The sequence below is a fragment of the Lagopus leucura genome, unplaced genomic scaffold, assembly GCF_019238085.1.
Source record: "Lagopus leucura isolate 7727_CA_CO unplaced genomic scaffold, USGS_WTPT01 Super-Scaffold_100001, whole genome shotgun sequence".
NCBI lineage: Eukaryota > Metazoa > Chordata > Aves > Galliformes > Phasianidae > Lagopus > Lagopus leucura.
In genome coordinates this window covers 42,492,321-42,503,422 of record NW_024962262.1, presented here as the reverse complement: position 1 = coordinate 42,503,422, position 11,102 = coordinate 42,492,321, and the positions used below count along the sequence as shown (strand labels likewise).

The window sequence follows — 11,102 nt, the reverse complement described above, 5'->3', positions numbered from 1 at the left end:
ATCGCCCCTGTCACGGACATAGATTGATCTGGTCAACTCCGTGACAGCATGCATGCTGATACCCCTTCCCTGCTTTTATAAAGAAAGGGACACCGACCATGGTCAACACTCTGATAAACTTGAAATAAATTTAAGTGAGATAAATACATCTAACAGGAAACAGAACATGGTAGTCCTACCTGTTGAAGATTTGACAATTACACTCATGCGTCGTCTTACAGAATCGAAACTCAAAACCTCCAATAATTCAAACCTGAAAAGAAAGAGTATTTTTTAAACAACTCTGCTTTTTCATAAAACCTAAGCTGGTTATTTCAGCTTTGAGCACATGGAATAAAATTGCTGCTAACATGGAAAGTTATATTAAGTAGTATGAAATATGGAACCACTACAGAATGAAATATTATAAATAATAATTGTGAAGGGGAGACTCAGCTCTTAATTACTTGAAACAGAATCTGTCCGCATAAGGTTTTGTGATCTCCTCTGGTATCCAGTTCCTGGTAACAGTCAGTGTAATTTATTTTAGCAAAAAACTAGAAACCTTGTAGTAGTACACTATACTGCTAAAAGAGTAGGTAAGCCACCAGTAATGGTGTGTACGTACTCACATCTTCACAACTTGTCTTTTAAAAACACTATACTAATTCTGACTGTTACTAAATGTGCCAACCTAATTGCACAATTTTTCCACAAGTGTAGACTGACAATTTAATCAAATGAAAAAACACACTTCTTTTTACCAGTATTACTGATCATTGCTTTTATGATTTATCTTCTTTTTTACTAGGAGTAAAAATGAACACAAGCTCCTGTTGTGTTGTCTTTCTATCATTCATTAGTCTGTATACATTAATCACTTACTGTCTTTTCCAGCACAAATATACACTTTATCATTATTTCCAGTCTCTTCAGGATTCATACAGAATAATAAAATCCTTTAGGTTGGAAACAACCACTAAGATCATCTAATCCAACCACTAATTCATCCTCACCATGCCCACTGACCACAATCCTCAGTGCCATACCCACACAGTTCTTTAACACCTCCAGGGACAGTGATTCCACCACCTCCCTGGGCAGCCTGTGCCAATGTCTCATCACTCAGATTTCTGAGAAAATTTTTTTCTTAATATCCAACCTGAACTTTCTCTGGTGCAACTTGAGGCCATTCATTCCTCTTGTCCTATCACTGTTACCTGGGAAAAGAAGCTGACTCCCACCTCACCACAACTTCCTTTCAGGTGGTTGTAGAGTGTGATGATAAGGTGACCCCTGAGACTCCTTTTCTCCAGACTGAACAACGTCAGTTCTATTTCTGATAAGCCAGGATGTCATTGGTCTTCTTGGCCTCCTGGGTACACTGCTAGCTCACGTTCAGCCAATTGTCAACTAACACACACACACACATATATATAAATTTTTGCTTATAAAAGAGATCTGGTGGTTAATTAGTTCATTCAGTTACAAGTCCTTACAATATCCTGGAATTCAAACCTGTGCAGGACTACAATGGTTATTTCAATAAAAGAGCAATTTCTAACAAAAAGCTGGCTCAGGCTTCTGCCTATGAACTGTGATACATTTTGGACAAGTTAAGAAATCATTACCATACAACAAAGGAAAAATATGTATAGTTGCTAAGATTATTAGTAGCTATTAGATTATGAACCACCATGTCATGCTTTTGTTGTTATTTTCATTTTTCTTATTGCATATACTGTCAAATTAATGGACTATGCAAAAATATAAAACCATCTGGTGTATCTACAACTACAAATGTTAGTAGAGCACTTCTTTTCTTACTAACATGCACAGGTTGTGGCTTTTCTGAATATAAAATTGGTATATAAGGGAGACAATGAACTGTTAAACATATCAATAAAAATTCCTTTTCTCAGTCACATTTTGCTATATTTTAAGCACTCACTTCTCTCTGTTATTTTCCCGATTTAAGATCTCCATGTAATTGTCCTTCAGGCATAGATAGGTGTAACCGAGCCTGTAAAATTGAAACACACACTAAGAGAATCCATACAAGAAACATGTAATTATCCAGTTTACATGTCAGAAAGATTTAAGACTGATATTCCGAGAAAAACACAACTGTTTTTAGTTTATGAATATGAATAATCATGACTGCATACTAAGAAAATCATCATCAGTAAGTGATTTGATGTTTGTTATTAGGATTTTTGTGCTGAATTCTCCAGATTGAAAAGTTACAGTATTTAGTTACATCCATACCTCTGTATTCCTTCAACTAAAGCAACTTCATCAGGTGATGAAGATATATATATGCGAGATCTTCTTGAGAGCTGGCTCTTCTTCAACCCATCTACATTGTCATCATCTTTTACCTGAACAGTGTGGCAAAGACAAAGAGCTCGGAAAAATAGCTCCTCTCTCTCCTAATAAGTAAAAGAAATTATTGTCATTATGTGTCATCACTTTCAAGTATTCCTTTCAATTATTATTTCTCTTTTTTAGGAGGTTAGCAACGCCACTGATTACTATTAACGCATGCAGGCAGTGTTATATGCTACCTGCCCTTTAAGGTACCCAAGCCTGTACCTGTGGTGGCCACACAGCTGGTTAATAGCTGCTAGTAATAACATTGTAATGGCAGTCGTAAATTGCAGACATGTAAAAGAACTCCATTGTGCATCTGTATAAAAGGTGTGCACATTTTGGCAGCTGGAACCAACAATTTCTATAAAGTTTCAGGTGGTTTGGCAATAGTAGCTTATCTATTTCTTATTTCTGGTTCCAGAGTCACACCAGAAAGAGATTACTATGCATTTAATGGATAACTGGCTGTGTTCTAACTGTATCTTTGTAACTGAACCTTATCTGGATCTGTGTCATTGTGATTCCAAGACAAAAACACAACTACTCTGGGAACATGTTCAGATAAGTGAAAATCACAAGAGTGCTGATTTACAATTACATACAGACCTTATCTTGCCACAGTATAGGGTATGGACAAAGTATGATCTGAGATTGTATCGATATATATTTTAAAATATAGCGTCCAGTTATCCTACCCATTTACACAATGCTAAGCTACTGACATGAAGTTGCATTAATTTTCAAGTAACCTCTTCTGTTTTTCACAGAAAAAAGCCAAAGCACATACATGCCATATGTAATATGCTTCAGATGTGGCTACATTATGTCACATTTAGAAGTAAGTTACTTTTAATTATAAGCCATTCTATGGCCATCTTCGCTCAGTGATGACTGAGTGTATGCACTGAACACTCACTTTTCCCCTACAAGAGTTTCCTGCCTCGATTTCCTTATTGTAGACAACGCAAAATGGAAACCAGCTATAACATATCTTTAGCCCTTAACCAGAGAAAGTTCTGTATTTTGGGGTTTTATTTAACTCAGTCTTACAGCTTTATTAAGTTGGGAAACTTCTGATTAAGAATCTAAATCTTAATTAAACAAGGAAAGGAAAATGCTTATGCTGTCATGTGTTTCCTGCAGATATCTACTTTGATTACAAAAATTCAAGGATCTTATATTTCTACAATTCCCTTCATCAGCACAATTCAATTTTCACATTTCACTGTGAAAAACACAGACCTAGAAAGAGTCACCATACCTTTCCACTTCCTCCTGGAGAAGAATCTATCATATCAATGCCTGTGCAATCATGGAGAATTTGGCCATTGCAGATAACATGTGGTATATAAACATGTCCTTCAATACAACATTCTACAAATTCCATGTTGTTCTCAGTTAAGGTTCCTGTTTTATCTGTGAAGACATACTCAATCTGCAAATGAACACAAATTAAAAATAGCAGGAATATGAACAGAGATCTTCCAAGTTCTCTTCACATAAGTGAAATTATTACTGGGCTACACCTTCCTTAATCTGAGCTCTTTCCGAAAAGGAAGACAAAGTTCTTTTTTGGATACATGTTCTACTAACAGATTTTATCATATAAGAGTACCAGCAAAGCTATCTTCTGCCTGATAACACTTATAAACAATATTTAACCTACTTTTACTCTTCTCTTAAGCTCCTTTTTGGTTCATAACATCACACTTGCTGCAAAACAGATATTTATGGAAACAAAATTAACGGATTACATTGGCAGGAATGATTATTTAATGTACCTGGATTCAGATCAGTTACTTTCAGCACAGTACTTGAGCCAGTGTCAGAATTGCCCAATGCAACAACTTTTGTGTAAATGAAGAGTCTAGACTATCACATACAGTTATATGCAAGAGCACTCTTACTGCCCTGAAAACATTCTTTCTGTCTCAATATTGAATTTTTAATTCATTTTATTTTACAATGAGACACGGCATTAAAGGCTAACAAAAGCAAAAACAAAACTGAAAAGTGAATTGCAACTGATATATCTACCTAAGCTCAGTTTTTGATTTAAACAGTGAAAGTAAGGGAATTATTTAGTGTTCAACAGATTGTTTAACTGACTTTAATATTTAGTAAATACTTCAAACAAAACAACTACATTTTCTTTCAGTAGTCAGAAGTTATTATTTGAACTTTCTCCCTAGATTAACTTGCCTAATATTCACTGATCTGGAAAAGGAATTTTTCAGATTTTCCAAGGCTTTCTTATCTGCAAAGACAACACTCTAATGACGCGTTTTTCAAGGTGGACAGGATTCAGTTCTCTCTCATATGAAGTACTATATAAAGATTTCATATTATATCTATACTGGATACAAAATGCTATAAAGCAAAGCACTTTTATTCACTCAGTGTGCAACATCATTTCCAGAAAAAAAGTAGTAAAACATGTATTTCACTGACAAAATTTACCACAAGTATCAATAATGATTAACATTCAATATGTTCATTAGAAGTAAGAGAAATAATACCTTTCAAGAATGTAGAAGAAGAAACAAGTTCATTGGATTTATAATGATATACCAAGTAATGATAAGTCTCATTCTTGTGATTGGATTTAAATGTAGTAGTACTCAATTATTTTACATATCAATCAATGGTTGTATACGAACAGGACATCTGGAGGTCACCTGGTCACCAAGCCTCCCTACTCAAGCAGGGCCACCAAGTGCAGGAACTGGACCCAGTACTCCAAGTGTGGCCTTAGAGAGCTAAACAAAGTGAAAGGATCACCTTCTTTCCCCATCTGGAACCATTCTCCACAGGGTAGACCAGGGGGCTTTTGGTTGCCTTTGCCACAAGGGCTCACTGCAGTTTCATGTTCAGTTTAGGGTCCACCAGAATACTAAGATTTTTTTCTGCAAAGCTGCTTTCCAGCACAGTGGTCCCCTGAACACTGTGTCCCATCATCTTTAATGAAGATGATGTGAAGTGAGCCCAGTACTGGTCACTGAGCTACATCCACAAGATACTGGCCTCCAGCAAAAATTCACACCACGGATCACCACGCTCTGGGCCATGCTGCTCAGCCAGTTTTTAATCCATAACACTGCCTGCTCATTCAGCACAGACATCAACACTTTGTCTGCAAAGACTATATAAGAGACGGTACAAACAGTGGTTGCCCATAGTAATAAAATACTTGTACCATCTTTTGTCCAAATAGATATAAATACTCCTTAAAACCTCAATTACTAGTTCAGCAGTACAAAAATAAAGCAATACACAATCTTATTTTACTTGACAATCTATGAAAATTATTTAATTAATAAAGTTCCTAAATAGTTTATCCAAAATGTGTGCACATATCTGTGTCAATATGATGATTTTGTTAATGCAAAATAATAAAGATGGAATTTCTTTCAAAAAAGCAGAAGGTCAGACAATCATTTTATTGGACAACACTTTTGTCTGGATATTTGCTATCAATCTACCAGACGAAAAGGGTATTTCTTTTATCTGCCTTTCACCGTAAGGAATTTAGATGCTTATGTAAAACTCCCTCTATAGTTATAAGAGAGAAATTACCTCCATGAAGTGCTTATTATTTACTAACATACATCTAAAATTGTATATATATATTTATTATTTACTAACATCTATATCTATAATACAGATATCTTTCTGTGACTACATTGCAGGCACCTCTGCCAGTAAGAGGACTGTGCATGCCTGAGCATCTGTTCAGTGAAAGTGGAAAATTCCATCTTAGATTACACACTTACTGTCTAGATAATTTCACTTTTGTGAGACGATTCAGACTGAAGTGCAAATGGTTCAGAGGAATACATAAATTTGCTATTGCTTAAATGTACAATAATAATATTATTTGAAAAAAAAAAATCAAATAAGGGACTATTTGTGTAGGAAGAGATAATACAGAACTAATTTCCTAGGTTAGCCACAATACAGTAAAAAGTTATGAAATTCTGAAATGTATTTAAACAATGAAATAAGGAAATACCATTGTAATGAGCAATGTAGTACTTCTAACTCATGGAAATGAATGAGACTGCTTTAAGTGAAGTGTATTCAGGAATTACTCATTAAGCTAAATGTAAGTGTTGTTTATGTTTCAATACTTAGCATAGTAGCTCACAGGTATTTTCAGAAACCCTGTGATCACTAGCACTGACTTAGCTGAGAAATCAGAATTTTTTATTGTGAAAATCTGAAGAAATCAAATACAATTTCTAAATCAATCAGCACTAAGGAAAATGCAGTTTAAAGCTGCAAAAAAATATAGTGAAAATTAAATTTTAAATAAAAATTAATATACATGAATAAAATATATTTTTATGGCGGAAATAGTTGAAAATTTTTTCATTCAGTGAAATTTACCTGTCCCAACTCTTCATTGAGGTCGGAAGTATTCACCAGTGGTCCTTCTCCTGTGTCTTCATCAAACATTTCCTCATCCCACGTGAGGAAATAAGAACCAAGAAATTTCTGCATTTCCACAGTGACATACATGGATACAGGAATAATGTAGTTGAAGAGAACCATGAATGCAAGGAAGTCTGTAAATGCTTGAAGAAACTGCCAAAGAAGCAAGATAAAAATAATAATTCTTTGTGTACCGTCAAATACTGAAAGTCAGCTACTTGCATTTGCAAGTCTGTTTTCAGCTTTCAACATTAAGCAACTCCATTCACATAGAATCACAGAATCACTCAGGTTGGAAAAGACCTTAAAGATCATTGAGACCAACCACAACCTAACCCTTCTACCCTAACTCTAACAACCCTCTGCTAAATCATGTCCCTGAGCACCACATCTCATATTTTGGCAAACAATGTATACTTTCATGATTTACATCATAGTAATTTTTGCATGAAGTTTTTTTTTTTTTAAGTTTTAACTTGTATTTTTCTTAAAAGATATATAGATGGAGAATACATTTACACATTATTGCTGCAAAATTCTAGATCAACTAATGAGAGTGACTGCATATGAATAGAAACAACATCATGTGAACAAGGAAAACAGTAAAAACGTACATTCCCAAATTAGCAGAATAACATAAAATCACACAAGTCATCTGAGAATTAGCAGATTTCATAGCCTTCAGGCAGCAGCAGCATCATTTAGTGTGAAGAGGAATTTTTCCCCCCATCGGGAAGATTTACTAAAATAATATTCTGCCTTCTGTAATGTGGGGCTGAGCTCACTATAAAGTATTCTTGATTGACAGTGTCCTTGCTCTCGTAAAAATGCTGGACACTGGCAACTCTGTTGGTCTCTAACACTCATGAGAGAGTTACAAGACTATATGAAACTAAGCTTCTGAGAGGTATTTGTACAGCAATTCCTACAGCAGATTGCTTTGAACAGCCACCGGTTACGTGATTGCCAGTAGTTGGGTGATTCCTTTCTGTCCTATGTTTCTCTTCAAGAGTTCAGCTCTTTTCTTTAGAAACTCAGTGGCAGGAAACTCCAGGACATCTGTATGCGGATTTTTATACTAAAAAAGAACTTTCATATCCTTGATGAATCTCCAGTTAAAGTTCAAACAAAACCCACCACATACAGGCTTTGCACAAATATACTACCACCATTCTTAGTCAACGCATAGGCTGTACATACTTTTCAGTAGGAGTCTCACAAATTTAGAGCTTAATAAAACTTTTTTTTCGGTATTTTAATTTATTTCCATACCTGATTTCTCTTCCTTTCTGGCTCTGTTTTCTGATTATACCATGGTTCATCACGAAACGGTTCGCTCTGCCAGACATACTTCAGGACAGTATTTATTAGCGCTTTACTGATGAGAATACAGAGGTATACAATAAGGAATACATTCATTGATCTAAAAAATAATAATAAAAAAATTAAAAATAAATTAAAATTCCACTAGTATACAAACTACAGAGTTCATTTAAAAATATTCTACTTGTGTTTCAGCCTAACATTTGCTATGATGTTAAATAACTTCCCCTGAAGATAAGTATCATAAATTCTATGTATGTCTATATGGAACATACAATTTTAGATTAAACATGGAAGACCTGTCACAAATTAACTTTGCATTACTACAGTTGGTCCATACTCAAGGAATTAATTCTATTAAATTCAATTTAATTATATGGTTAAACAGTGTTAGGATATTGAAGCACATAATCTTGGAAAAAAGTCAGTAGGTAAATTCTAACCAATGAAAGAAAAGTCTGCTGGAACAGCAAAACATACTTTATCTCAAAAATGTAAGCACAGCATTATGATGGTTTCTTTCTAATATATAGTAATTGCTTAGTACTGAGAACCTCATCTATCTGAGGTTACAGGACTCATTTTATAATTCAAAAATGAAGAAATAATGCAAATTTTAAGTTCCTTTACTTCTTTCATTGTTTAAAATTAATAAATCACATACTTTTAGCTAAATGAAAATATTCCCTTTTATACATCATTCAAACATGCAGTTTTCCACCCCAAAATAAAAGTTTGAAATATTACTTTTCTACAGCAGATCGTTTCTGTGATTTTGACTGGTAATTTAATGCCATTTTTGTTTCCATGCCAGTGTAGATAGCAACACCTGAAATTAGACAACCTGTTTTACTAAAGATTACACAGTACGGCAACTTACTTGAATAAGAACACAATTCTCTAGACTATTAGATCCCACCAACTATTACACCCCCTTCTATATAACTTCTGTAGTCTGAAGAAAAAGGATACAGATCGAGATGACACCCACAACTGAAAGTTGCCTTAATATTTTAGGGAAAATTTTAAGAAGCATTTACATCTCATTCTAAAATCACAGTTCCCAATTCCTTGCATTTTTATGGCTGGTGGGGTTTTCTAGGCTTCAATTTTAAAACATAAGGAATACATTGTGCAAGACAATCCAACGAGGGCTAAACTACAGAATAAATCCAAGAAGAACAGAAGGCTACTGATTTACTTTTCTTCAGAAAACGCTAATAATTTATGAAGAGGGATCTTCTGATATTACTGAATTCCTCTTAAAATTGCATTTTGAGTGACTAACCCTCAGAATATTAAATACAATAACTAGAAGTAAATATAAACAAGAAAATGGATTTGAAGTGCAGAGTAAATCAGCACAACGATAAAATAATGCAGTTTTCAATATGGATCATTAATGGCAAACAACTGCATGTGTTTTACACAGATCAGAAACAACCACTCACACATCTCTGCCTGATACTCAAGTTGACTGAGATCTTAAAATCATGCCCTGAAGTATAAAGAAACACTACAATCTAATTATATTAGTTCATCAGTTTCAGATACCAACTAAAAGCAAAGAAGGCAAGTCCAAGTCAACATATACTTTTCATCCTTTTCGCCAGCTGTCAGATTTTCATATTTTAGGCTGATAATACATTGTTATTTACAACCTTCTTTTTTAGAGCATGGAAATCGTATACAGTAGTGGATGATTTGGACCCTTGTCCCTTTTAATACCAGAAGGGAGTCATTGACTTCATTGGGCAACAAGATTAACCCACAGTCTCTGTTCAGAAGCCCTATATTCACATGAAGAATGTGTGCCATTTTCACTCATTCTTGAAAATTAAACTCCTTCCAAAAATCTTTACAATCATTATATATCATTAATACTTCTTTTACTGCAATTACAGCGACAGTAAATCTTATTAAAAAGTTGTAAATCAAGTGCTTAAATAGAAATCATACAGTAGTAACTCCCCAACTGCAACCCTGTTTGATGTTTGCTTATTACTTCAGCATCCTCTGAAATAATTAATACAAATATTTACCAAAGATTTTTTCTGTATTCTTTAAAGTGGCTCCTCTAAGGAGCAGATTTTCGGATCCTAATGGCCTGCAAAAGAGAAACATTCCAAAATGTAAGTATTTAGAAAGAGAGAACAGGCTTTAATGGAAGCCACCGAAGAGAGGAAGGTAGTTTTACTCAGTGAATTAATTCATCAATTAATGGTATTTAACTGTTTTAAGTGAAGATTAAAAAATATAGAGATTCCTAAAATTAAAGACATCACCTCACAATCCAAAGCTAGCATAGGCAATCTAATTTTAAAACACGTAGAGAAAACAGTTTCTTCATTTCTTTCATATTGAAAGTCAGTGCATCTAAAAACCACATCTGAAGATATCTAAATAATATAAATTATCATAATTGTAAGGTGATTATTCTTAACAACACCAACTCTTTTTTTAGGTTTGTTGAGTTTCCTGCATGTTAGAATTAATTGTTGAAGACAATTTTGTCACTGTATTCCAATTATAAATGCTATACAAGGTATTGCTTTAAATGCACTACATACTTTTCAAAGCATAAAGATTAATATAGCTAAAATAATTTAATGAGAAGCAGGTGGAATTACCAACTTCCCATGCTGTTTAAAGATGTTTGGAGCATATGTAACACAAACCACTATAAGACTACGAAACCAAGGGCTACTTTATTGACAGACAGCATGCAGAATTGCATGGATGACATTTTAAACTACTGCCAGGCTCTATTTATATAGCCATGGAGGATAAAACAACAAACAAACAACAACAAACCACCACCCAACAAGTAACCTCACTATTTTTGGATGCTATTCAAAGTGTTCTTGTGGTACAAAAAAAAAAAGAAAAAAGATAACTACAAAAAAAACCAAATAAAGGAACTCTAAAGAAACAAACAAAAACTCCAGGGCTACTCGCTGATGTAGAACATGCAACTGGTTCCATCAAAACCA

General features: G+C 34.2%; 1 protein-coding gene across 5 annotated transcripts in view; it reads right to left on the bottom strand.

Moving 5' to 3' along the window:
• The window catches only part of ATP11A (ATPase phospholipid transporting 11A), a 119,350-nt gene that overhangs the window by 28,070 nt on the left and 80,178 nt on the right, over positions 1–11,102 (bottom strand). For all 5 annotated transcript variants that reach the window (XM_042867349.1, XM_042867350.1, XM_042867351.1 and 2 more), the window contains exons 9-16: positions 10,152–10,216; positions 8,857–8,938; positions 8,059–8,209; positions 6,742–6,939; positions 3,614–3,787; positions 2,248–2,411; positions 1,931–2,002; positions 180–253 (exon numbers count right to left, since the gene is read on the bottom strand). In XM_042867349.1, coding sequence (XP_042723283.1) covers positions 180–253; positions 1,931–2,002; positions 2,248–2,411; positions 3,614–3,787; positions 6,742–6,939; positions 8,059–8,209; positions 8,857–8,938; positions 10,152–10,216 — 980 coding nt within the window. The remainder of the gene's footprint in view (positions 1–179; positions 254–1,930; positions 2,003–2,247; positions 2,412–3,613; positions 3,788–6,741; positions 6,940–8,058; positions 8,210–8,856; positions 8,939–10,151; positions 10,217–11,102) is intronic.